This window comes from Oryzias latipes, chromosome 12, assembly GCF_002234675.1.
Source record: "Oryzias latipes chromosome 12, ASM223467v1".
NCBI classification, from domain to species: Eukaryota; Metazoa; Chordata; class Actinopteri; order Beloniformes; family Adrianichthyidae; genus Oryzias; species Oryzias latipes.
The window spans coordinates 3,767,635-3,793,583 of NC_019870.2; the positions used below are offsets into that span (position 1 = coordinate 3,767,635).

Sequence of the window (25,949 nt, forward strand, 5' to 3'; positions counted from 1 at the left end):
TCACAAAAATTATTTGAATTAAAATAACTTTGAGGTAAAACAACATTCATTTTTTTTGTATTGCAAATAAAACGTGCTTATTGTTAATAGTAATTAAAGTGAAATACATGTTTATTTCCAACAGATGAATTTAATTATTAAGTAGTTCTGTTGTATGCAAATATATTTACTTTTTTGAAAATATATTTCTGCCTTGTAAATTTGACTTTTGCACAGGTTGACTGTTGTATAGTGTCTGCTATGAGCACTATAAAGCAAGTTAATATAAAAAAAAGTAAAAAATACCTTTAATCTTCAAAATCATTAAAAACACAAAATAAATGTTTTTTGTAATTTGTTTTTCTGTAGAATCTTATAAAATATTTTTTTTATTTGACAATATTCTTTACACTTGAATTAAAAAATATGTAATAACCAATAAACAAAGTTGAAATAAACACAAAACAGCGTTTATTATGGAAAAACAAACGTCTTTGTATAACAAACTTGTACAACAGCACTATTTGATTTTAAGATTACTTTTCAAGTGAGACAGGAGCAAAATTGACCTGTAAACATTTAAAATCCATTTATTAAATTATGAAAAGTACTTTTTCCTTTAACATTGTAAGACTTTGGAACAGGCAAAACACAAGTTGCCTGTGAAACACAATAAAAACTCTTTAATGGCATTTCCACCATACGACTTTCTTCTTCTGAGGTCACAAAAGAAAGAAAGAAAAACAAAACTGGCCCCCTAACTGCTCACTGTAAAGGATGTGTAGAGCATGGTCATGTTTCCAGTCCAGACTCACAGAAGGATTCACTTTTTATGCTTTTGTATTTGCTTTTTTCTGCAGTCGAGTCCTCGTGGGCTCGGTGAGGACCAGCGGCTCCTGGATGACCGTAGCCGGGTATTTTTTCCCCAGCAGCTCCACCTCCACCGTCTGACCCACAGAGTTCAGCTCCACGGGCAGGTAGCCGAAGGCCAGGCTCTGCTGGCTGCTGTAGCTGTACGCTCCTGACGTTGTGTTACCGACCACCTGAGGAAAAGACCGAGCCGTTCGTGATGAGCGACCAACAAGGTATGCCAAACAAGCGGCCGTGACCTGCTGACCTTGCCGTTGTGCCAGATAGTCTCGTTGCCTTCAGGGTCTATCTCATCTGTTTGGACGGCCAGATAGGACAGCTTCCTCTTTAGCCCCTTGGCTTTGATTTCTTTAAGCGCTTTTTTGCCGATGAAGTCGGCGGGCTGCTCAAACATAAACGGCTTCAGGCTGTCTGCTCGGGTCCAGAGGAAGAGTTTAGTAGATGGAATCCCACTTACCTTGTTCAGCTTGATGAAGTAATCCAGACCGGCCTCCAGAGGATTGGTGTCACAGTTCATCTGCAAAGATCAGACACTTAAACTCTTAAGTCTACACTCACCAGCCAATTTATACCTTGCTAGTACCAGGTTGGACGCCCTTTTGCCTTCAGAACTGCCTTAACCCTTGGTGGCATAGATTCAAACATTCAGCAGAGAGTTTGGTCCATATTGACAAGACTGCGTCACACAGTTGCTGCAGATTTTTCGGCTGCAAATCCATTATGCTAATCCACCACATCAAAAAGGTGATCTATTGGGTTGAGATTTGGTGACTGTGGAGTCCATTTGAGTCCAGTGACCTCATTGTCATGTTCAAGAAACCAATCTGAGATGATTCCAGCTTTATGATCCTGCTGGAAGTACCCATCAGATGATGGTACACTGTGGTCATAAAGGGAAGGACATGGTCAGCAACAAAATGCAGGTAGGCTGTGGTGTTGAAACGATGCTCAATTGGTGCTAAAGGGCCAAAAGTTGCAATGAAAAAACCCATGCTTTCATGTTGTTCTGACCCTATACCATCTGCATGTGGCAGCAGAAATGGAGACTCATCTGACCTGACAATGGTTTTCCAATCTTCTATTTTCCAGTTTTGGTGAGTCTGTGTGAATTGTAGCCTCAGTTTCCTGTTCTCAGCAGACAGCAGTGGTACCCGGTGTGTCTTCTGCTGCTGGAGTCCATCTGCCTCAAGGCTGGACGTGCTCTGTGTTCAGAGATGCTCTTCTGCAGACCTCCATTGGAACCAGTGGCTCTTTCTATCAGCTGGAACCAGTCTGGTCATTCTCCTCTGACCTCTGGTGACAACAAGGCATTTCTGCTCATAGATCTAGAGATAAACGCTAGAGATGGTTGTGGGTGAAAATCCCAGTAGATCAGCAGTTTCTGAAATCCTCAGACCAGCCCGTCTGGCACCAACAACTGTTCAAGTAAGTCCCCTTTCTTCTCCTTTCTGATGCTCGGTTTGAACTGCAGCAGATCATTTTGACCATGTAACACGCCTACATGCATGAAGTTGCTGCCATGTGATTGGCTGATTAGAAATTTGCATTAACAAGCTTTTGGACAGGTGTGTCCACCAAAGTGGCCACTCAACGTAATTTAGATGGATATAAACTTCGATATAAACTAAGTCATTTTTTCGTTTTTCATATATTCAGGTGAATATCACTAATCGGAAATGTTCACAAAAAACAAAAACAAATCCATTTGTGTCTCTTTCATATATCTTGTGAATGTAGATGGTAAATATTTGCGTGCATGTGTACCTCGGCCCCCCAGCCTCTGAAGCCCTTCTCCAGTCGGAGTGAGGCCATGGCGTAGGTGCCAAAGTTGTCAATGCCCTGATCCTTTCCGGCCTCCATCATGGCCCGATACACTGCCACCATGTTCTCCTGCTCCATGTACAACTCCCAGCCAAGCTCACCTGAAGACCAAACCAACGACATGCACTTCATAGCAACACGGACTACAGATGGGAACGTATGGAAGCCCACCTCGTTCAAAATTAGAATGAATGAAAATACGTCTTAGATATTTGTCAGTGATAACATTCTAAACCGCAAAATTTTGTTTTTGCCAACTTTTTATAATAAGTATGGAATATTATTTTTTCTTGTTTCCTTAAAGCTTTAAATTATTTACAGAAACTTTTTAACTCTGGAGAACCCAAGGCTTAGATTATTTATTCATTTATTTACTCATTTTTAATTTGCTGTTTGTTTTTATTTTTATCTTGTATTTTCTTAATTTAAATTTTTTATTTCTATGTTTTAATTTTTAATTTTTTGGCTGCTGTTAATTGCTACTTCCCAAAATGAAGAAACAAAAAACAAATTTGTTTAATTAACTTTAAAAAAAGAAAACCACTTAAAACTATAGTTTTTACTATAGTTTACTATACTACATAATGGATTTACTATACATGCTTGTAAAGGTAAATAAAATGGAAAATAATATCCAAAAATTCCTCTCTAAAAGCTTTACAACTACTTTTTTGTCTCATTTTATATTATATTAACATTTTGATGTTGATAAATCCATCATTTTTGATGTAGTTGAATATTTTTCAATTTCCAAAAACTTTTAATTAACTAAAAAGTTGTTTTATATCATTAAACTTGTTCACTAAATATGGAAAATTGTTAATAAAAGGATTTTTCTTTGAATTTTATAAATTTTTGGTATATTTTCTAACTTAAAACTTAAAGTCCATTAAAATTTCTATCCACTACCTTTTTTCAGTGAGCCGTTTTTATTGTGCTTATTAATCAACATTTTAAAATATTTAAGATAAAACAGATGCTTTGGGGACTTCTGAATTTCCATAGAAATGGTCTTTTTTTCTACATTTATCTAAAATACAAAAGATGTTCAGTAATGTTAGTGTGAACATTATCTGTCATCTGGATCCATACGTCTGCTTATGTCATACTTGACTGAAAGATCCAGCTTTGCCTTTTAACAACAACCAACTAAAACGTTCTAGAGCAGGGGTCGGGAACCTTTTTGGCCAAGAGAGCCATAAACGCCACATATTTTGAAATGTAATTTCGAAAGAGCCATACAATAATGTAGTGTCCCTTTCCCACACTGAGGCACGGAGACTTAACCTCTTTTAAGGTTCTTTATTCGGGTTACTGCAGACCGCGACAAACGCCGAACAATTAATTCAGCAACTCCTGATTCTCTCCCGCCGAGACGAGAGCGCTTCTCCCAACTTTATATTCCCCTGCTCCCGCTGCAGCCCTCCCCTTTCCCTTATTCGGCCCATAGCTGAACCCCATTGGTCCAAACTACCTAACAACAGGCTGAGCGACAGAACTGAGAGCCAATCAGCTCTCTGCTTGATGCGGTCAATGAACTCCAGAACTTTTAACGCGGCCCAACAGCCACCCAACTCAGTCCGCGACAATATGTTTAAAACTAAAATACAAGTGAATGTGTGCATTTGATGTAATTTCAACCTTTTTAAAGTACAATAAGTCTGTGGATTCTTTTTAATAACATTGTTATGCTGTTTCTAATAAATGATGAGTATTTCTCGTGGTAGTTTTGCTGATGGTCTAGTCTGGTTTACGTGGTGAGTTTCTGCTTCATGCAGGCGTTGAGACTTTAAACGTGATCTTAGGTTGGTATGAATGTTTTGTAGATGTGAGACAGACTGCTCACATGCGGACCTGGAGCCAAACACACACTCACACGCTGCAGTGAGTGACAGGCAGTGGGTTTTACCTATTTACAATCCCTGCGCGATTCACCTGCTGCCTGTCCCCACAACACCTCAGCCCCACCCTCTGCTTTCTCCCTCACACATCCCGTCCCCGCAACTGCGCGCTCTTTCTCAGAGACGGGAGCGCGCAGTTTTAGGCACGGCAATTCACAGGTTTCCGGGTGGTACAAACTCTGTGAATTAATAGACAATTTTAAACTTATACTAGTGCTGGCGCAGATTTGTCTCTCTAAGCACCGCTACTACTGCGCGCCTCTGCCATCGCATCGCGCACGAGAAGGACTGGTCTAATGAAGAAAAAAAATTTGAATTAAAGATTTGTCTGCGAGCCACATGTGACCATCAAAAGAGCCATATATGGCTCGCGAGCCTTAGGTTCCCGACCCCTGTTCTAGAGGAACTCGAAATGATGGCAGTACCGGTGTAGGAGATCCTGATGGCTCGCACAGGAACACCAGCCAGCTGGACGGTCTTGCATTGCAGGAATTTAAACGCGGAGTCGCTTAAATCCTCGTCCGTCAGCTTTTGTAAAACGCTCCTGGAGTTTGGTCCTGCGATGCCCAACACGCCGATCTGGTCTGTGACGTTACTGATCTCCACGTCGTATCCACGTTCTGCTTCTGCTTCAATCCACCTAAAGTTTCAACCCACAGAACAGAAAGGTCAAAACTCTGTTTTTATCACCGCCTCTGGATTTAGGCTTTTCGTGCACAGCATCAGCTTGTGACAGCTAGAGGTCGCCACCGAATGGAAGAGCTGCATCTGGTCTCTATCAGGCTTTTTTTTAATAAAAGAATCCCTGGGAAGAAAATGGTGCCTTTCAATTGGAGCAAATGGAGGGGTGTTGTGTCAACAGCTGCAGTCCGGTTTCAAGTTTCCACAGTAGAGCTCCGCCTCATTTATGCAGCACGACCCTCTCAGCTCTGACCTGCTTGGTAGACTTTCCCTCCAGTGTCAACACTTTCACCCCAAGGCACAAAAAAAAATATAGCACGTAGACAGTTACTATAAACATGACAAAGTAACTTAACTTTTACCAATCCGTAAAGCTGTAATGTTGTTTATAAATTGGTATTTTATTAAATGAGTCCGAAAAGTGAAAACATTTCATTTTTTAAAAAGATTTTATGGCAGGTTGGATGAGTCCGCATTTAAAACTAAAGGACAACAGTCTGCAACTTTTTTTGGATGTCTACATTTTAATAAATGCTTAAAAGTCCCACTCTGATTGTCCCTTGATCTATTTGTGAAGTGTTCCCGATTATGCCATTTTCATCCAAAATAATAAAAACAGACTTTTTCTAGGACATAGTTTCTGCAGAGCAGCAGGAGTTCATTCGAAATTTGTGTGTGAGTTGCTCTCAGTTTAAGGCCGTGTCACGCAGCCACTCCGTACATTTTGCACGGATGAAAATTGGTCAGACAAAAATATGTGTAGAAAAAGTGAGAGAAGTTGTGGTCTTCACGTGAAATCTTCACGAATGTATCGTGAATGAACCATGTTAAAAGCACAGAAGTACGAATAAACCACGCAAAGAACACGTATATCAACGTAAAGCATGAACTGTGCGTGATTATTGCGCTGTTTAAATGAAAATGATCAGTGATTTCTGCGTCAATTACGTAATTTAAATGTGGGTGCAGTTGTACATCAGTGGTACATCTATGGAGTTAATTCAGTCTCAATAATCAGAAATGCACACAACCGGTTTTACAAATGCACACGCTCCGATTCACAAATGTCATTTTATGCAAACGTGAAAAATAAATTCGGAAATACACACCCTGTGTTTCACAAACACACAGATTGTGTTTCACAAATGCACACTAAATGTTTTACAAATGCACAATAAGTGTTTCTCACAAATGTGCACACTGTGTTTCACAAAAAACATTTTAGAAATTCACAATAAATGTATCAGAAATACACAGTAGGTGCTTCACAAACATGATTTTTAGGTACACATGTGATGTGAACTCACAGATCATTCGAATTGCAGAATGTGCATTCAAAATCCCGTTCTCGTTTGTGAATCTCCCCGTGTGTGTGAGAGATTTTTCTACGGTGAATATTGAGACTCATCTGACGGAGCGGGTCAACTAATGTCACCATTGGCTAGTGAATCTGTCAATCAAACTCATCGGGAAAGCAGGCGGGTTCGCTTTTAGCCAATCGTATGGCCCCTTACACTTTACGCTTTCTGCGGGTGGCAAAAGCCCCGCCCATATTTGATTCTGTACCAGTCGGTCGTTAGCGTGTTAGCCTTAGCATGGCTTGTCGGTTTATTGCCTTCGGTTGTCAAAAATGACTGGCTTGTGCAACTTTTCAGTGGACCTGGGAGCAAGGCAACAGTGGTTGAATGCAGTTGACATTGAATCCATCGAACTCTGTACTGGTCATGAGATTTGAAATGAATGTTTCACTCGGGATTGTTTGTACGTTATTCTCTTAGCTTTCATGCTCGGTCATTTCAACACTCAGACACGGTTTTGATCATATGAAGGTGGAGGAGAAAAATCTTCAACTTCCACAGGTTTTGTGGAGAAACTGGCATCACTTTGCTCCGTACCATGCAGTGGGACTACATTACCTCAAGTTCATCTCACTGTCAATCCCAGATACCCAATACACCTCCCCTGCTCAGCCCGAAGTCACTTTGCTTGACCTTAATTTTATTTTTTTAATAACTCAAATGTCATTGATTTTATATTGTAACCATATACATATACACCTCTTGGCCAGGTCACCCTCGCAAAAAAGATCCTCATCTCTCTGGGTTTTATAGCTGGTTAAATACTACACAACAAAAGATGGTCATAGAACAACAAAGTGCAAACATTCACCCTTTATTGCAGAGTAAAATTCAGTGAAAACATGGACAGATTAAAACATCAAAATTTAAGCAAATGTGGGATCTCTACTGATTTGAATTTTATTTAAAGTGGAACTAATTTTCATAACTTCCTTACATACAATGAAGTCCCTTGAACAATACAGCAGTATTGATTTGAACTCTGTCTTGCCCCGCTCAGTCTCTCTTCTTCTGTATGTAATTATGTCGCCTAAATTAAGTTCTAAACACACTGGACAGTAAAGATGTAGGTCCACTCCCAAACGGTCTGAATTCCACAATGGATTGATGTTGTCTTGCAGTTCCAACATTTGTGGACCCAAAAGGGGACTGTCCCATACCAGGACATTGATCCCAGGATGAGGTTCAGTCATGGATCCACTCTCCTCCCGTTCAATCTCTGGAACCAGCATACCCTGACAAAAAAAAAAGATACTGTTTATGAACAGCACTGTTTTTTTTGTGTTTTAGATTATGTAGGAACAGTGACCGACTAATAATAACTTATATTGTTGCTTGCAGGCAGACCTCATATCTCCATAACTGTTTATAATTTGCAAATAAGTGAACCTTAACAAAGTAGTGACATTAGTACATCTGATGGCTCATAATGCCATGCATTATGAGCCATGCGAAGGGGGGTCTAAGGGCAGGGATGCCAGTATAGCTTAGTCAGTTTGTTAGTTCATTTTAGTATTTTTCTATTGAACTCTTTGTATTCGTGATCCTTTTGATTTCATGTTTTACTTCGAAGCCCATCGAGACGACTGTTGTTGTGATTTTGGGCTATACAAATAAAATTGAAATTGAAATTGTGATGCATTTTGAACTTGCAGATGTGCTATTATTCCTACAAACAAACAATTTAGGGAAATTGTTTGCACCACACAACAATAATCCTTTTCATTCATTTTCGATGAAAATTCACTGTAGTCATTATGATTTCATGATACTCTTCTTGATACTTTCCACTTTAGTCAAACTGCACACAAATCAGTTGTCCAGTACAGTGAGATTAAATAAAGCATTTACCCGGGGATCAGAAACAGGGTTCTGGGTCAAGCCCAACTGCCACAGCTGATTTGGTGTCATGCTTTGCTCCGTCCTGATTGGATGGCTGTCCCACACGTCACTAAAGACATCCAAACTGGCCTGAATGTGTGGTAGAAAAATGTAATGGCAGCAGAATACGTGATGTGACTGATATTGAGCAAGTCTTGGTCCTCAGGAGAGTGCAGGATGTTGTAATATAAACCAGTAACACTCACGAAGACATCACACCAGAGGGGCTCAATCCTGTATTTGGAAAAAAGCAAAAAGAAATATTATATTGTCAGATTTATTTTTAATACATCATTCACTTTTATGTATCAGGGCTCCAGACTTAACTTTTTTCACTAGGAGCACAGTGGCCCCCAACTGAAAGTTTTAGGGGCACAACCAGAAAATTTAGGGGCGCATACCGTAAATCAACATTCTAACCAAATCTACTAATTTCCACTGTATTACAAATAAATACTTTAACAATAGATGCAGAAATTACAATGTGCTGTTTCTAATTCAGTGTCATATTTTATTCTGCACTTTTGAAGATGCAACATGAAGGTAAACTGACAGCACCATCGCTGTCACGACAGTACAACTAAGTAAAAATAGTAAAAAAAATACCATACTTAAAATAATAATAAAATAAAAAAAAGTTTTTAGTAACAAGTGATTACCGTAGTAACCTTTCGTAATTTCACAGTTTCAAACAATACTTAAATGTATGTAAATATTAGAGGATGGAAATTCATGTTGGTGACACCAAATAGGTTCAGCCAAGATGCACAATAAGCGTGTTTGAGATCACCCAGATGGACGCAACACTGCACAGATCACCTGGTGTGTGACGTATATTTTTGTTTTTGCTCCAACATCACCTGTCAATCAAAACAAAAATATCACGAGAAAGGGGTGAGAGCAAGACCCCAACCTGAGCGAACGCAGCTGGAAATTTAGTATTGAATTGACTAAAAGCTGCCCTACAGACTAAAAAACAATGCATTATGGGACATGCGTCCTGATGGGTTTTTTGTAGTTCACTGATCAATTAAAATAATTTAAAATATCAACTGATTAAAAAAAGGCTACATCCATTACAAAACATTAAAATAATTATAAAAGATGTAATATCACAGATCATACTTAGGGGGAGAGGCAAATTAAAACTAAATTGAATGTTAAGGACAACTCCTAATTCCTGGTCTCTTTCAGTCTCGCTGCAGCTTCGATTTCATGCGAGTTTGAGACCCCTGCTGTACACTCTAGCACTGGTACACTAGCTGCAGGTCGGAAGAATGAATCAATAGTTCGCTTGCTCATAGCTCATACGCACATATCAGGTTGTGATGATATTTGTCTCCGTTTCCTTCCCACGGATGTTTACGCGCGCTCGATTATCTCTAGGCCACGCCCCTCCACATATTTTAGCCACTTGCAGTGACTTTCCCTATTCTTCTCACACGCATTGGCCGCCTCAGGCATCACTCAATGAAACGCGAGTGTGTGCTCGCGTGTGCTCCAGTCTCATGAGTATTCGCGCGAGTGTGTGTGTCTGCCTGCGTGCGTGTGCGCTCGCGTCTCATTGATGATTTCATCTCTCATTTCATCGATCATTGACGTGCTCCTTTCATGTTTAATGTATAAAAAATACGGAGGGTGGAGGAGGCAAATTTACTGGTAGCACATGTGCGACTGGGTGTAAAATTCAGTCGCACACTCAAATTTTGGTCGCAACATGCGACCAAATGGACGCAGTCTGGAGCCCTGTGTATATATTAAAGCTTTTTAAAACTAGGTTCAACTCACCGTTGATTGTGTGTACACTTTTCCCACAATGAAGCCGTTTGTGTCAGTTGTACGTACTGTGAGCATCAACTCAGCTATGCCCACATTTTCTCCTCTGATCTCCTCTCACCCTGACAATAACATGAAAATCATGTCTCAAACACATAATTACAAATGCATCGGCAATACGGTACACATCAGTTTAAAATGTAATGTTCTTATGTATGATGCCAATAAGTAGAATTTCTAGGTTAAAAAAATTGCAGGAGTGGGTTACATGTATCACTGGGGAAAAAAATGAGGTGAGAGAGACTGTTAAGGGGGGGGGTAAATGTTATTCATGAGGGGAAAGTTTTAGAGTTGCCTTTGTTTATGGAGAGGAGTCTAAAAAAAGTAATTTTATTTTTGTACAAATAACCAAGTACTTATACTGCCTGATATGTGAATAAAAGATTTCTTTATGAATAACATGAATACCTCAGAGGAAAGCCATAAACGTTCACAGCGTCACTGAAGAAGGCCAAGTGGGTGTCTGCACAGTTGTTGTCTGCTATCTTCTCAGGTACAGGATACATGGAATACAAGTACAAATACTTTCAACTGACAGATGTTTACGGCGGCAAAAATGCTAAATTCCCAATTGACAGGTAAAACAGTAATACAATAGGATGATAAAATATGAAATAGAATAGAATAGAAGGGTATTTAATAATCCCTGAGGAAATTTTTTTTAAATGGCCATCTTAAAAAAACACATAAACACACATGCATTACAAATAGAAATATCACAAAATAAAAAGATTGATAAAAAAAGGTAAATAATTGGAAAATCAGTGGGTAAAATTAAAAGAAATTACTTGTAAGATGCCCTGCCAGAGAGTTGTATTGCCTGATGGTATGAGGAACAAAAGATTGTCACGCTGTCATGCTTCAGTAATTCCTAGAGAATAAATAAAAACACAACAAACATGGATTAGATCATTTAGCTGTCTGATCTTAAATTACATAATTTTCAAATATATGAAAGGGGAATTTTTTTAAAACACTCTTGCTATGATTACTTGAGCTTGTAGTAAAGAACAGCTTTAAAAAAAAATCAGAGACTAGACACTGATCACAGGAAGCCTGTGAGTAATACTTACAGTAACTTCTACTCTAATCACTGTTGACAGCTGATTTCTCCCATCCGCCCTTTCTGTGACTACTTATTGACTACAAAACAGCCTAAAAACATAATGTTTGGGATTCTTGTCATTACGTCATTGGAAGTAAAGAGATACGGGGATTTTAGTGGCTGTCACTCTGACACAATCTCACAGGGCTGGTCATCACAATGAATACGGGTTCTAACGTTAGAAACTTAATGAGGCTTCTTTCATTCAACAGTGGATTCATGTCTGTTATATTTAAAAAATGCCGTTTTCATGATTGTCACATGAATTAACTTCTTTGCACAGTCGACCCCGTCTTAAAGTCTGGGTTGTGAAAATGCTGTGTCTAACTTTAACCCGGATCGCGTTTACATAAAGGCAGCACATGGAACAACTAGCTAGTTAGCATAGCATAGCATCAGTGTTTAAACAAATCGCCGTCTCCAAATCAATACTTTTTATTAAACTTTCTTTGCTGCTGTAAATCCGGCATGCTTTTCCCTTAGTTCCATCTGAATCATGTTAAGAACCTACAGATCATTGGCTATAGACGCTAGCTTGAACCGACACCGGCTTGAACTTCACTCACACTCACAGGCAGACACAACTTGCACAGGCTAAGCAAAACAAAGCTGAGCTAATTTGCGGTGGGGGTACTCTGCAAACGACTCGGCTGCAGTGTTCATAAAGCATTCACACATGTCACTTGGCAAAGGAGAACGCTTCAACTTAGTATTCAATAACATTACAGGACGTACGACGAGGGAATGATCATATAAATGCATTACTTACGGGCTGAGACTGATCCCGTTCAGAAGACCTCTCCGCCATGTTTGCCGCCCGCGTCCTCCCAACTGCTGTGCTGAACAGCTCCCCCCCTCGTCACTTTGAAAGTGAGGAGTGTAAGGGACCATTCGATTGGCTAAAAGCGAACCCGCCTGCTTTGCCGATAAGTTTGATTGACAGATTCACTAGCCATTGGTGAGATTAGTCGACCCGCTCCGTCAGATGAGTCTCAATATTCACCGTAGAAAAATCTCTCACACACACGGGGAGATTCACAAACGAGAACGGGATTTTGAATGCACATTCTGCAATTCGAATGATCTGTGAGTTCACATCACATGTGTACCTAAAAATCACGTTTGTGAAGCACCTACTGTGCATTTCTGATACATTTATTGTGAATTTCTAAAATGTTTTTGTGAAAAACAGTGTGGACATTTGTGAGAAACACTTATTGTGCATTTGTAAAACATTTAGTGTGCATGTGTGAAACACAATCTGTGTGTTTGTGAAACACAGGGTGTGTATTTCCGAATTTATTTTTCACGTTTGCATAAAATGACATTTGTGAATCGGAGCGTGTGCATTTGTAAAACCGGTTGTGTGCATTTCTGATTATTGAGACTGAATTAACTCCATATACATCTGTTAGGCACTTCGACAAACGATGAAAGCAAGAAACACTTATGAATTACATATATCATGCATGTACCATGAAAGACCGTAATTTCATAAATGCAGAAAATGTACACAGCAGCTGTGTGACACAGCCTTAAATTCGATCACATTTTGTATCTGATTCTTTCTGAACTTTTACTTTGACGGGCCACTTTGTGTGCCACTGCAGCAGTTCTGTCCAGCAATGGTTTTGGAGAACTGTCAAGAGTGAACCCTACCTTCACCCATCAGAAGCTGGTGTAGGCTCCAGCAAACTCAGAACCGGAATCAGCAGCTTTAGAAAGACAAGACACTTGAAAAGGCTTCCCCGACTGCAAGCGTCTCACCTGAGGTCATGAAGCTCCGAGCCCGATCCTGTGATGAGCAGGAACTCCCCGGGAGTCAGCTGAGTGATGGTGACCTCGGCGTAGACCTTCCCAGAAGGAGTCAGCATGTGGCTGATGTTTGTATGGCCGACCTGAGGAAACAACCCCCACAGCGGGGTGTGTGGTCAGCAGCCGTCACATAAACTCAATTACCTTTCAAACAAAGGCAGTACCTTCGGCATGGTGTTGGCAAACAGGCGATCTAACAGCTTGAGCGAGTCCTTCCCCTTTACGATGAACTTACCAAAAGGCGTGAGATCGATCACTCCCACCTTCTCCATCACCAGTTTGCACTCTCTGCCAACCGGTCCAAACCAGTTGGTGCGGCAGAAACTGGGTCTGAGAACACAAAACCAGCAACTTCATCCGTGTCCACTTTTAATACACCAACTATAATGACTTCCATGTTGATCTGCAGCAAAAAAGCGAGCCAGTGGAGCTACCATTAGGGTTTGTCACAGATCCAAACTCAAATCAGTAACTGTATACATCCATGTGGAAGCGTTGCAGCTGCTCTTCCCCTTCAGTTATGCTTTTTAGTCAGTCGTTAGTAGTGCAGTGGCTCCTCTCTAACACGGTTCACTATTTGCAGTCTCACTGTTTCTTGGATTCTTGTTAGTGCAATTTAACATGCCTGTTTTTGCTTTTTGTTACATTGTTTTTTATGTCCTGTTTGGCTGCAGACTATTGTCAATCACTCCTCGTAAAGCAATGAATCCTAATGGCATCCAGTTTGCCAAGTCTAAATAAATCTTTGATCACGATCAACCTTAACCTACGGAATACACACACTTCCACCAACTACACCCCACTCTGACTTTTTACAAATGCTAAATTACTGACTGCCACACATGTGCAATAACTGACTTCTGTGCAATAACACAAAATGTCTACCATGCTGCGCTCATGAAAAACTCAACTCAGTCCATTCTATTTTTAATACGCATTTAATATTTAATTGTTTCTATACATGTTGTACATTTTTGTTTAGACTTGTGAGTTACAGTATTTTCATTTTTTATTTTATTCTATTTTAATCACCACTCCAAGGCTGATGCACCATGTACAATGACAATATAAGGATTCTGATTCTGGTTCTGATTAACCCTTTGTTTTCATCTTCTTTTTCTTCGTCTGCTTCGTGAATGAATTTCTCCTGCATGATCAAAGACCCTGATTGGTCAAACTTCAGCTGTTTGAAGTTCAAGCAGTTCACCTTGTTGACTTTTAGATTGTGTTCAGTGAAGGACTGGTTTGTTCATAGAGATGGAGAACGGACTTAGACACTTATGTAGTGACACGAAGGTTTAAGGGTTTTGAACGCAGAAGCCTGAAACGAGGGGTTTACGGGCATTTAGATATACTTTTTATTGAAAGTGGATGCTTGAACGCGAGTCGCCGTGACCAGTGGGAATGTAGCTTAAAGGCTGCTGTTGTTGACGTAGAAATAGAAGAAAGTGGTGCCTTAATTCTTTGTTGAAAATCAGATTATACAAATTAAAATTGATACAGAATTCATGAAGATTTTACACACCATCATGTAATACTGACGCTGAACTAATCTGAGAAGAGTTTGAGACACATTTCTTTGACCCATTTGAGAAAAGCTTTAAGTTAGTAAACACACAAAATCTGTAAAAGGCACCCTCTTCCAAACAAGGTCTACCAATCTTTGATAAAAATTATTCTTGTTTGGCAACACCTTCCAAAACTGAAGCTATAGAAAGACCTGTAAAGATGACATTTAAAAGAGAGCTGAAGAGGAATATTTGAGGTACTCCATGCAATTACATTAAGGTTTGAAAAACATCTTCATACTTGTATCCAATGTCATCTCCAGGTTTGTAGAACCAATGAGGTTGCTCCCAGCCGGCATGGAAGCCCATGGACCCTTTGTCCTTCAGGAGGTCATAGACACCACTTCTTCTGGAAGTTGGGCGTCCAGCAAAACGTTCCTCCTTGGGATAACCAACTTGAGAGGACAACACCAGCAGGGTAAGTGGTTTTAGAGAATGTTGTCCAGTATGTGGTGGAGGAAGTGGGGTTGCGTGTAGTTCTTACCCACGTTGTTGAAGCCGTAAGATTCTCTTGCTTTGGCACACATGAAGGGAACATCCGTCCACTTGCCATAGCGGTTGGGGTCACACTCAATCAGGTCGTAGGGAGGCTCTCCATTCCTGATCCAGTCACTTAGAAATTTACCGATGCCACCAGCATGAATGACTCCATACCTGAAGGCATGAAATCCAATTTAATCTAATCAACTTAAGACATTTTTGATCTACACATTTTGCCACACATAACTCTTTCATTTTGAAAATATCTGGTCAACACACCCAAAGCCAATAGCAGTCCAGTAGTTGGGGACCCCCTGGTGTGGTCCAACCATGGGCAGCAGGTCGGGGGTGTACGTTATCGGCCCAGAAACAACATTAATGATGTTGGCTTTCTTCAGCACTGGTACCATTTCCATGGCCATTTCGATGTGTTCCATTATTCGGTCCAAGTCTGACTCAAACAGCTCTTTTCCAAAGCCTACACACACAAAAACAATGCAAAAAACCATCAAGCTGAAAAAACAAATACACAACAAATTCCTTTTTTGGTGCCACACAGACCTGGAGGCACCCCATCTCTGACCCAGGAGTCCTGTAGCACCATCTTCTCCATCTTCTCATATGGGCCGAAAAGCAAACCGTCTCTCTCCTGGCGCAGATAGTAGGAGCCTTCCAGGTCTCTGATGACAGCAAGCTCCTTTTTCAGAGCCTTCACCTCTGGTACAGTTGCTGTCACAACATACTGGTGATGCACAGGGATGGTGGGATGATCAAACCCAATCATTTGTCCAACTTCCCGAGCCCAAAAGCCTGGAAAAATTAGTAAGTAGTTTACAACCAAACAGGAGAAACTGTACACATGTGGAAGCTAACAAATGACATAAGTTTTTTACATATTTTGAGAGAATTTGGGGAATTTCTAGTGTTTTGGTAAGTGGCGTATACTTGTATACTGCTACTTCGAAGGCCCCAAAGTGCTTTACAGTCACAATCCCACACACCCACACACATTCACACACTGATGGTGGCTACGCCGAACACTGGCACCAACCTTCCACTAGAGGCAAGGGGGGGGTTCAGTGTCTTGCCCAGGGACACTTTGACACATGGGCAGGCAAGCTGGGAATCGAACTTGCAATCTTCTGATCGGATGTTGATAGCAGCTTTATATTTTATGGTAAATACCCAACCAGCCAACATTTCTAAACATTCAATTGTTGTCTTTCAGTCGTGTTTCAGAAAAAGATGTTGGCAACAAACAGCAAGCTCAGAACGACACTGGAAATTCAAACAACCCTTGCTATCCATTGTTGATGGCTTTGCTTTTGCTGTAGTCGTTCTACTACAACACAAAGCTACGCAATTGGTCTATACCACCCATGTGCAGAGATGGTCCAGCTTTGAGTGGAAACGCTCACCTGAATGGGCTGGACTGTACAGACCTGTTCAGGGTGTACCCTGCCTTTGCCCTACAGCTGGGATAGACTTCAGCAAGCCTGTGACCTTGAAAGGGGTTCAATGGGTTCAGATGGATGGATGGATGGGTGGGTGGGCCTACTTTTAAATGGGACTTTGAAATGAAAAAGATTCCAAATGCAACAGTTTGTTTTTATTTTAATAACAGGTTCACCATCCTCGCAGAAGCTCACATTAGAAAAGTGAAAAAGGTCTCCTGATCCCGTGAGGGTCTAGATTGAAGACAGAGTGGTTTTAATACTCTCCTCTTATCCTGCTCTAATTTAATAACTCAATTTCTCTAAATAAAAAGGGTTTGGGACATTTTATTACTCCACGTACACAGAAAATTGCATTATTGGTTCCCGTGTGTCCTCAATGGGTTGTGTAACTGACCAACAAAGGAGTTTATACAATCCCCTAAATCATCACAATAAATAATGTTGTTTGACAACACATCCAGTGTGGGTCATTGGGCAACACCCTTAGCGCTTCTGCCTAACTATGTAGCCACAAGGGGGTCCAGGTATGGGTCCCCCTGTCCCGGTCCCAAGCCTAGATAAAATGCAGGGTTGTGTCAGGTAGGGCATCCAGCGTAAATTTCTCTGCCAGACCACATGTGCGAAGCGGTGAGAGCTGATTCACTGTGGACATGCCGAAAGGTGAACAACAACATGAAAACATTAGGAAATGAGCTCCAACTTGACCAGAATGCAATCCCAGCATGAAACCACAGACACAACAATGCAAGAACGAAGGTTCAAGAAGCACCGCAAACATTGAGAAGCAAGAAATCCAACATTAAGGACACAAACCAGAAGAAGCTCAAGATAAACTGCAACCACATTTCAGATTCAGCACAGCGTGGTTTCAAAATTAAAGCCGCAAAAAAAAAAAAAAAATATTGTGGGTTTTGAGCTGGAGAGGATCTGTGGCTTTGACGGTTCTAGTTCCATTTTCTACAGTCCAGGTTCTGTTTCTTAAACAGAACATTTAACAGCTTTTCTTTGTGGTGTTTGACTGCATCTGTTTCCTCCAAAACCTCTTTTTCTGGCACATTTAATCGCAGACGACCAAACCAGCTCAGAAGCAGCTGCTCCGTTCCCGACAATATTTAATAACATTTATGAAATTGGATCAGTTTACTTCATTTTTTCGTCTTAACCATAATCAGATCCTTTTTAGGACGTCACTAAACAATCAAGCCTTCTGAAATGAAAGGCTTGTTTAAAACTGCAAGGAAGCTCAATTTAATTAATTCATGTGAATCCACGAGGACAAAACAAAGACAGAACCCGCTCATTATATAATTAATGAACTGTATGATTATTATACAGTTGTTAGCCAACATTAAAAAACAACATCTTTTTTTAAGAACATAGCTTCTGCAGAGCGGCAGAGTTCATTAGAAGTTAATTTCTAAAGAACCAATGAGCTAATTTCCCATCAACCCTTTGTTTAAACTGTGTCCCGCTAGCTTACTGCACCTCACAGGCCCACGCTGACATTAGTGTGGCGAAAAAACGGCGAGCAACATCAGAGCTATCCAGCAGTACAGTTTAGAGCCAGATTCCAGCTCAAACGAGAAAAATAAAGTCGTCCATGGTTCTATCTGTCTGCAAGTGGAAGCATCAGAATGGAGCGGACGCTTTGGCTAAAGAAATACAGTTTTAATCTTAAATTCTTTTATAGATGTCCTACATTATGGGAAAAAATACTTCAAGAACGTATGAAAAACGCCATTTTCATTTAACGAATAGAAATTTGGAATAAAAATGTTGCTGAAGAAAAATGGGATCAACGCTTATAAACAAAACATTTTTTGTTTATATTTCAATTGACTCCAGAATAAAATAAAATAAAAATACCACAGTTTAGAAAAAGTGAGTTTTAAAACCCCAGATGTCTAAAGTACAACAGAATAAAAGCACAATAAACATTGTTAGAATGAAACTTGGAGAGATGTCAAGAAATGTTTGAAAGGCTTTCAAAGTGAACTCTTGCTGATTGGAGACAAAAAAAGTAAAAGTCAATCTGGCATGTAAGATCAAACATAGCTATAAATTTAGGCCAAAATTCACAGCATCATTTGTCATTTCAGTGTGATTCCACGACAAAACAAGTGTTTCCAACTGTGGTTCCAATGAGTTACAAGTTGTGTCAGGTCTGTGAGGACGTACTGTTCTTCTAATAAATCAAATATCGCCTCTTGCAGAGCTTTGCTCAGACTGACACTAAATATGATTACAAACTGGATAAACGGGTTTTAACCCTAATGGAAAAATTGAATAAGAAGAAGGTGGCTCTGGGTAAAAACGTGTGACGTTCAGATACAGCTGGAGAGTGGAAACGTCAAAGACAAGATTTGCAAAAATGAATATAAAAGATCGGGAAGCAGCAGAATTTATTTAAAAATAGAAGAGGCGACAGGAGTGAAGTTTAATACTTGCAGTACACTAACTGGACAACAGCTGTTGTTTTTCTACTCCAATTCAAGCAGCAAATGATCATTGTTTATTATTTATCACATCAGTGATACAAAATCCACTATTTCTTACTGCAACAGCAATCAAAAACCTTTTTCTCCTTCTGGCAGAAATACACCTTAGTCACATGCAGCTGTACGAGGGGGTTGGGCAAGTTTTGAGTTGTCCAGCTCCATAGAGGGTCATAGAAAGAAGCGGCTGCATCTTAAAGAGAGAGCAGGTGTGTCTTACAGTTCCTCAGAGGCTCATGCGGCCACCTCAAGGGACGTCATGAAAATGGAACGTACCCTTGTCATGCGTGTGGTAAATGTATTGTGAAGTATTCGTAGGGAAAATGTAAGTTACACGCACCACGGGTGATGCGGTTGTATGGTGTCCAAGATGTGAGGAGTGGCTCCTAACCGACTGCAAGCAAATGCTGCACGCACAAGTGCCTGTAGGGTGTCCACACAAACCACACTCTGATTGTTTAGTTCTCTCATTTCTAACAGTAAAGCTACAACACAAGGAGTCTGAAATAACCGCACATGTGTTACATGAACACTGCTAACGGGCTCCTTGCACAGTGCGCAGGATTTGGAGAAAAGTCCACATCTACGTCTCACCTACTTCTCCCTTACGAGTTGTGTTTTCCTACTTGTGCCCACAGACAGCCGTAAGGGCATTTATACTATTAAGAGGAAGTTAAGATAGCGTCACCTACAGGAAAAAGTGTAAAGATTCAACATGGCTCCTATAAAGGTGATTTCTTCTCTTCAGGACTTAAATTGTGTGACTTTCTGAAGCTTTAGCTCTTGAAAATTCACTGAAAAAAATTGTTTTTTAATAAGTTTGGAGTACTATAAAAAGCTTCTATGCAAAGCCTTCATTTCAACAGCTGGAACTTCCATTTTCATCTGCAATGACAACAGAGCAGCTGATGGAGACAAAAATGTGAGCAAACACCCCAAACTATGCATTTCCTCAACACAACTCCAGAGTTCTGCCAACTAAACAAAAAAGCAGGCAGCAGCGTCTGTCAGGAGGCGTCTCTCTGCTGCTGCTCGAAGATTGGTTGGTGTTCCTGAACTGCTGGCCTGCTGGGATTGGAGGCTAAAAGCAGAGAGGGTAAAACAACCAGCAGCGACTGAAGCCGATAAAATGAGAGGAAACTCATGATAAAGGGAGAAAGGCTGCAGGAACGTTTCATCTCTTCTGGGTTTTTGGTAAACTTGTATTCAGGTTTCAAAAGTTCTGCTTAAAGTCAAAATGGACTTAGAGTTTATATGTTATTAGTTTTTCTATTTTGCCATAAAAAGACCAAAGAAAAACATCTTTGACCTAAGTTCTATTAACAAAAACGGCAACCGGGGGGGGGGGGGGGGGGGGGGGGGGGGTTGGATGAGACGGAGAGATTCTTGAACTGTTGCCAGAAGCAGTGGCAGCAGGGGGGGCGAAGGGAGCAGCAAACCCCCCCAGAACTGGTATGGCCCAGCTTGAGCCAAACACTCAGTCTGTGAACTGTGCAGACATGGGGGCTGCAGGGACAAAGGTCCTCTGCAGTGACGGGTTTGCAGATAATCATGTAGGTACAAAGGAATTTAGCTAGGTTTAGAAAAACTTGCACATCATGCCTTTTTTAAGAATGCTTTTTTTAACAGGTTTTAATAAAACTGTACTAAAATGCTTGTTGAGACTGAAAAGAACTTGCAAAAAACATTAGAAATTAGTGTTGCATTAAGTGTCCTTCAAATGGTACATTCTAGGGATATGACGACTCATTTAAGCAACAATACGATTCAAAGCTTCAACCAGTGTGACTCAGAGATAAATACTAAACAGTGCAGGTTCCTCGTATTTCTTGCGAGATAATCAAGTGTAAATTAAATATGTTTACAAACAAACAAGTACACAAGAATTAATGGTAAATCCATTCACATTTTAGTTTCCTAAAGTTTAGCCCACTGTTGTTTTTCCACATCCAAATAACACAAATTATTAGAACATTCTAGCACACTGTACGGTCACATGTCTTTGCTAAATTCAAAGTGTTTCCACACATTGAACTGGAAAGATGGATGTATCAGTTTTTGCTGTCAACACGTGTGTGTTGTCCGCTCTGAGGCATTTGGTCGTTTTTACGTTATAGTAAAACAAACCTACCACACCTCAATCCTAACGGTATTTTCCAATACTGATACAATCCATTTATTTCATTTCGAAATGATTTTGTTATGGTATAGATCGATTTGATAAACAACTTGCCTCAGACAGATTTTTCTGGTTGGATCGCAGAAATATAAATTGATTCATCAATTGATCAATCGTTACGCCCCTATGGGGAACGCTAATGACATTTAGGATCTCTTTTGTTTTGATTTTGCTCTCAGGAGAGAACCACTAATTCAAGCAAACCACCCCCCCCTGAGAAAATCACACAGTTCCAACAAGTGCTCTATAGGGGCCAGGAAAAATCAGGAAGAAGGAAACTGGTTAGTCCCACTAAACTTCTGGTTATCAGTTATTAACCGGCGTCTGCACCTCTGTACTAATTTAGATCTACTAACAGAGCAACTTTGCTTTTCACTCTTCTCCAGATTTGTATTGTTTTTCCCCCTGTTCTTTTCCAGTTTCCATCCATCCATTTTCTAAATCCCTTTCAGGATCACAGGGTTGCTGAAGCCTATCCTGTTAGATTAAGGCGGGGTACACCATGGCTAGTCTGTGACAGTGCCACACAATCACAAAGACACCACAAAGGGGCAACTTGGAACCATCAATCAACCTATAAAGTACGTTTTTGGACTATAGGAGGGACCTGAAGTGCCTGGAGAAAACCCACACATGAATGAGAGGAACATGCAATCACTACACCAAAAGGTCCCCGCCGAGATTTGAACCAGAACCATCTCGCAGTGGGTGCTAGCCACTACATCGTTAGTTCTTGACTGTTGATTGGTCTAAAAATATCGTCAGCATTCAGACTGAATCAAATCACAGCAAAGATTATCAGCAAGTGAACTTAGACTCTCATTCCCAAACGTCAGCTGGTTCGCTCCATGCCAGAGTTCGGATGAGCTTTCACAACAGGACCATCAAAGTCCACCTCCGAATTCCTGTAACTCCTTCTTCAGACTTTAGATGCGGCACAGGACAGCCCAAACACAAACCTGCTGTATTGACGATGCGGTTTGCCTGAATGGTCCCATGAGGAGTCTGTACATCCCATTTGCCGTCAGATCTCGGAGTGAGGGCGCGCACCGGAGCGGGATTGTAAATCTGGGCGCCATACATGCGAGCTCCTGCTGCCAAAGCCATGGTGAGAGAATAAGGGTCAATGTGACCGTCTCCAGGGGTGTACAGCCCGGCCAACACCTGACGAAAGAACAAACTGCTGAAGAGAATTTCACCAACCCAACAGCAATCAAAATTAAAGATTAGGACCAGTTTCAAGTCATAAGTCAATAGGATAATATGAAAATAGCAACCAATTGACATTTGTTGATGCCAGTAGCAATCGTATTGATTTCTTAATGTCCTTCCAACTCCCTGAACTCCAAACTAAACTTTATGGACTTTTCGTGCAGAAGAATTTCCCTCTGAAACAAGTCGTCCCTCAAGGACAAAAGGGAAAATGGAATCATTTTTTAATCCAGGTAGATCTTAGAAACTTTTCAGCAGCAAGACCTAAGATGAATTTTTACCACTTGGTCTACTCTACTCTAGCAGTTGACGCCATTTAATCCGGAAGAAGTAACCATCTCGGGGTAACGACAGGGACGACAACAAGTGTGTCTTATCTTTATATGAGGATCAGAAAAGCATGTTTATGTCTACCAGGATAGAACATACCTGTACGTCCTAAAAGAACAGCAGCAGTGAGTCAAAACCAGACCGAAACGCAGACATAAAGGTGAGATGCTAGTCTGGTTTATTTGCCGAGAAGCCAAAATGGCAACAAGCAAACTGGGAGGGGAAGGCTTTAATTGTTATTCCTGCAAACCGAGATCATGCTACATCAAACAAACCTTGTCCATGTTCAGCAGAGGGAAAAGTTCCTGGACTTTCTCTGGAGTTATGAAGTACTGAGGTGTCACATGCCAGTGTGCGCGAGTCATCTGGTACTTCATCTCATCCACACGAGCTGCAGTCGAGGCGATGCGGACGCTGCCGGGCTGGTGGAAACCTATGGCCTGTGAACCATACCAACAAAACTTTTTACGCAAAAACTTCTCAAACAGAGACGGAAAGGTTCGATGGGCCCCTCACCTGTCCAGTTTCCTCCTCCAGGGTCTCGTACAGTTTGATGCTGTCATAGTGGACTTTCTTCAAGTTGATGCCCGGATGGTAGTACGTCGTCAGACCGGCCTGAAGTCGCATAAAAGCATTGTGGGAAGGCCTTCATTCGCACTAACATTCTTTTGGTTGACTTGAGCAGAATAGTAAAGGTGTTGGACTTTAACGTAAAATAGTTATACGCTCTTCAGCACATTTCACACATGCTTTCACGATCAAAGTGCTCTCCAGGACCCTCAAATCCCATCATACACCAGAAGATTACAAAAACTCTTGAAAAATAACATTTTCCAACAAGATTTCCAATAAAAAATATGAGGAACTCATGAAACGCTGAACAAGGGGCATTCTGGAGGATATGCAGAAAAAAAATGGTTATACCAGTACTTACAAATAAAAAGGGAAATAAATAAATGATCATAAAATGAACTGTAATCAAGAGAAAGCAACAACAAAAAAATACTTTTTTAAAAAGTATCGAGCCAGCAGGTAAATTAAAAATTAAAAATACAGCATAAAAAAATAAATAAAATGATGAAAGGTGCCCAATATTTTATATAACAACAAAAATATGTATCTATTTAGTTAATTTATTCAAAATAAAATAAAAAATATTATAAATATCGTCGGGTTTAGCATAAGTGCATTCATGAGTGGTAATAGATAGTACACCTGTCCTGTTTTACCCTCCAATAGGCAGCCATCTTTCGTTTTGTGACTCTTCTTCTTCTTTACAGTTAAAAATGTGAGTCTGGTAAACACCAGCAACTGTTATGTGTAGCATAAAAAAGGCTAAAAACGGTTTATTATTCCTTAAAGGTAAACATAATCCTTATTTTGATCGTGTTGGGACAGAAAACTGCTCATAGTTTGACAGAAAATACTTTAGTCAAACAAATATTGTAAATATGTACGTTTTTATGGAAAACTTGATTGTATATTTCATAGATGTATAGATTTTTAGGGTTAAAATTCAAGATAAAATTTAAAATCTATTTCACTGCATCTTACAGGCAGTTAGGATTTAAAATATAAGTAATTGAGCAATTAATGATATAATTTTTTTGACACTTTGGTTGAAAAAAAAACACCTTTTCCTCTGGTTTTACAGCTGTTTTAGCTTTTTTTTTTTTCCTTTTCTTTGTTTTTTTTAGCAGTTTGGGGTTCTATTTCTATTTAGAGGTGCATATTTCGTGCATTTCTTGGACAGTGTGTGTGTTAAGCACAAGTCATGCGGTGAGGCTGCAGATCCCGCAGACCAGCAGCAAACCTGAGGAGAACAGCTGCACCTACGGCGTGCCAGGTGGATCCAGCCGTCAGCTCGGACTTCTCCAGCAGCACCACATCCTTCAGGCCGCTTTTGGCCAGGTGGTAAGCCAGGCTGACCCCCACGCACCCCCCACCGATGATGACAGTGTCTGCAGTGTCCTTCCATCTTTTTCCTAAAGAGGAGGAGGCCTCCCTGGAAGGGGGGGGGGGGGTATATAGCTCCATGAACATCTGGATCACCAAAATGTTTGTTAATCTGCTTTGATGCGACGTTTGGGGGGGAAACAGACTTTTTGGAGAGGCTCACCTGTCCTGCGCGCGCCTCCTGGAGCTGCAGCAGACCGACCTGACGGGGATCCGCCGCGCGGCTCCTCGACCCGCAGCCAGGAACCCGACGAGCTTCAGCAGCCGCGACATGACTGAGGCGGAGCTCCGTAAGCAGCGCCTCCGTCTGCGCCCCCGAACCGCCGTCTGCAGCCGCATGCGCACTATTTGCAGTGACCGGCGCTCGGACACGCCCACAGACGAAACTTTCCCGGCAGACTTAACCCTTTGGGTCCCGAGGATCCCCATGTGGGTGACATATCTACAACCCCCCTAAAGTTTTTAAAATTTTCATTTTAAATATTGAAAAATATATGTCATCACATGTAATATAACTATTTATTAATGCATCAATAATAAGTCTATTTGGTAATATTGATTATTTAATATCACTTACTAATGAATAAACATTGATTAATATATATTTGATTTTTATAACATTTTTTATCAGAAATATAGTAAAAAAAACAAAAAACACTGCTTTTTTATAGATTTGTTTAAGCTTACACTATTACGCTCAAACTTAAGATCTCCCTGATGTCTTTTATTTTGTTGTGCCTGTTTCTCCAAAGTTGACATTTGCTAGATTTTTTATTCACATGCTCAGAGATTTATTTGTTTTTTAGACTCTGTTGATGTTTTTCGCAATGTTAGCAACAAAAATAAGTTTATGTGTTTGCTTTAAGATAAAAAAAATCAGAACTTTTAAACGTTATAGAAATACTTTCTAAGTTTGGTTACAAGTAGAAAGCCCTTTTAGCCTAATCTTGGGTTTTATTTTGGGTCAATTAATTATTTAAAGTCAGATTTTCTGGATCCCCAAATAGAAACGGAAAACCTAATGA

General features: G+C 40.5%; 1 protein-coding gene across 1 annotated transcript; it reads right to left on the reverse strand.

The window, feature by feature from the left end:
- Positions 1-427: 427 nt before the first annotated feature.
- On the reverse strand, positions 428-25,368 carry dmgdh (dimethylglycine dehydrogenase). Its single transcript, XM_023960816.1, has 16 exons — positions 25,088-25,368; positions 24,805-24,973; positions 23,485-23,583; positions 23,244-23,408; positions 22,386-22,590; positions 15,857-16,105; positions 15,575-15,773; positions 15,300-15,469; positions 15,057-15,210; positions 13,412-13,577; positions 13,200-13,330; positions 4,997-5,211; positions 2,614-2,771; positions 1,307-1,366; positions 1,097-1,231; positions 428-1,022 (listed from the first exon to the last, which is right to left on the reverse strand). Exons 1-16 carry the CDS (start codon positions 25,351-25,353, stop codon positions 810-812), a joined length of 2,754 nt encoding a protein of 917 aa, XP_023816584.1. The 5' UTR covers positions 25,354-25,368; the 3' UTR covers positions 428-809.
- Positions 25,369-25,949: the final 581 nt, after the last annotated feature.